Source organism: Drosophila tropicalis, unplaced genomic scaffold (assembly GCF_018151085.1).
Source record: "Drosophila tropicalis isolate 14030-0801.00 unplaced genomic scaffold, ASM1815108v1 contig_593, whole genome shotgun sequence".
Lineage (NCBI taxonomy): Eukaryota > Metazoa > Arthropoda > Insecta > Diptera > Drosophilidae > Drosophila > Drosophila tropicalis.
The window spans coordinates 6,566,850-6,568,495 of NW_027173070.1; the positions used below are offsets into that span (position 1 = coordinate 6,566,850).

The 1,646-nt window shown below is 40.9% G+C and overlaps 1 protein-coding gene across 1 annotated transcript; it reads right to left on the reverse strand.

Annotated features, from left to right (window-relative positions):
* Positions 1 to 379: 379 nt before the first annotated feature.
* LOC137577921 (skin secretory protein xP2) lies at positions 380 to 1,068 on the reverse strand. Its single transcript, XM_068291516.1, has 2 exons — positions 1,045 to 1,068; positions 380 to 973 (listed from the first exon to the last, which is right to left on the reverse strand). Exons 1-2 carry the CDS (start codon positions 1,045 to 1,047, stop codon positions 464 to 466), a joined length of 513 nt encoding a protein of 170 aa, XP_068147617.1. The 5' UTR covers positions 1,048 to 1,068; the 3' UTR covers positions 380 to 463.
* Between the last annotated feature and the right edge of the window lie 578 nt (positions 1,069 to 1,646).

Below are 1,646 nucleotides of genomic sequence, written 5' to 3' on the forward strand. Positions count from 1 at the left end.
GTTAATAAATATTTCAAAGAATAGTTCAAAAACTATTCAAAAGAGAGCCTAATCTAGAGAAATAATTGGAAGACTTGATTCAGACAAGCTACTGACAAAAACCTTTGATTTAGATTAGTAAAAGATCTTTGTGTAAGAATACAGGAAAAGAGTTTTCAAAAGAAATTTCTGAAATTGCCAGTTGAGTTTCTCTTTTTTTCTCCTTAAAAGAGATTTCATTTATAATTTATTTTCTGCCAGACCAAAATCTTCTACGTTAGCTTCGATTTCCCATGCATTAGATGATAAGAATTGTGTAAAGTTTAATTTCTTGTTCTTGCTCTTGTCCTACCCCCTTTCCTATCGATGGACTTTCACGAGAATGATGCTTAAGATAAGTTTCATTTTTTTATTCCATAAACTTCACTTGTTGCTGTCGTAAATTCGAAAGGTTTGAGCTTGATGAAAGGCTCAGAATAGATTTCTAGTAACGACGACGGAGGACACGACGACGGATGGTCTTGTAACGGTAACCATCGGCGGAAACGGGTTCAATTTCCTCCAAAACGGGCTGTGGGGCCAAAACTGGGACTGGGGCAGGTGCAACCTTGACGGGGGCAGGAGCAGCGACTGGAGCCTCAACATGAACATGGACGGGAGCAGCAGGAGGAATGTAAGAGTTGACGGGAGCTGGGACAGGCTCTTCGATTTTGATTGGTGATGGGGCAGGAGCCTCAACATGGACATGATGAACTGGAGCAGCAGGAGGAATGTAAGAGTTGACGGGAGCAGCCACGGGCACTGGAGCAGGGGCAACCTTAACGGGGGCGGCGACTGGAACTGGTGCGGGTGCTGGGGGAATGTAGGTGTTCACTGGCACTGGAGCTGGGGCCACTTTAACGGGCAAAGGAGCTGGTGCTGGGATCTCCACTGGAGCATAGTTGTACTGTGCGTGGGCAACAGCCAGAAGAGCGAAGGCAACAACAAGGAATTTCTGCAAGAAAAACGAAAATTAATCCTCTGGCCAAATGGTTCAATGGAGTTATTTGTGTGGCATGAACTAACCATTTTTTAGATGTTACTTGGAACAATTTAGTTTCTAGTATACCAGGGACAGATCAAATGAAGCGTATTTATACCAAAATCTGGGCGCGGTGCAAAAAAACAAAACACAAGCCAAACAGTAGGCAAACCATAGACGAGAAAAACAAACGAAAAATTAAAAGAAGTCCGGAAATTATAGGCTTTTAAAATGCCAGAAACCAGAATTTAATGGCCAAAGAGACAAAACGACGATGGATGTTTAAATAGATATATTTACATTGTAGGGTATTAGATGAGGGTAAATGGGGATCATCAGCACAGCAAGTCACTTAGACAGTTTAGAGTTGACTTTTCTATTGAATTTTTGTTTTAGTCTGCCTGAAATGATCGTTAACTAACCGACATTGTTTTAGTTCTTTACAATAGTAACTGACAAGCTTTAGAAGGTCTAAAAATCTTTATTTCCATTATAAATATTTAATCCATTATCCTCGACAAAAGTACCATTCGGTATTGCTTCATCTACGGACCACATTTCGGAAATAATGGATTGGACTAGGCCTCCAATGGGCCAGATTTTGTAAAGCGCTTCCAAAAGTCGTTGTAACTCAAACAAAAGTGAA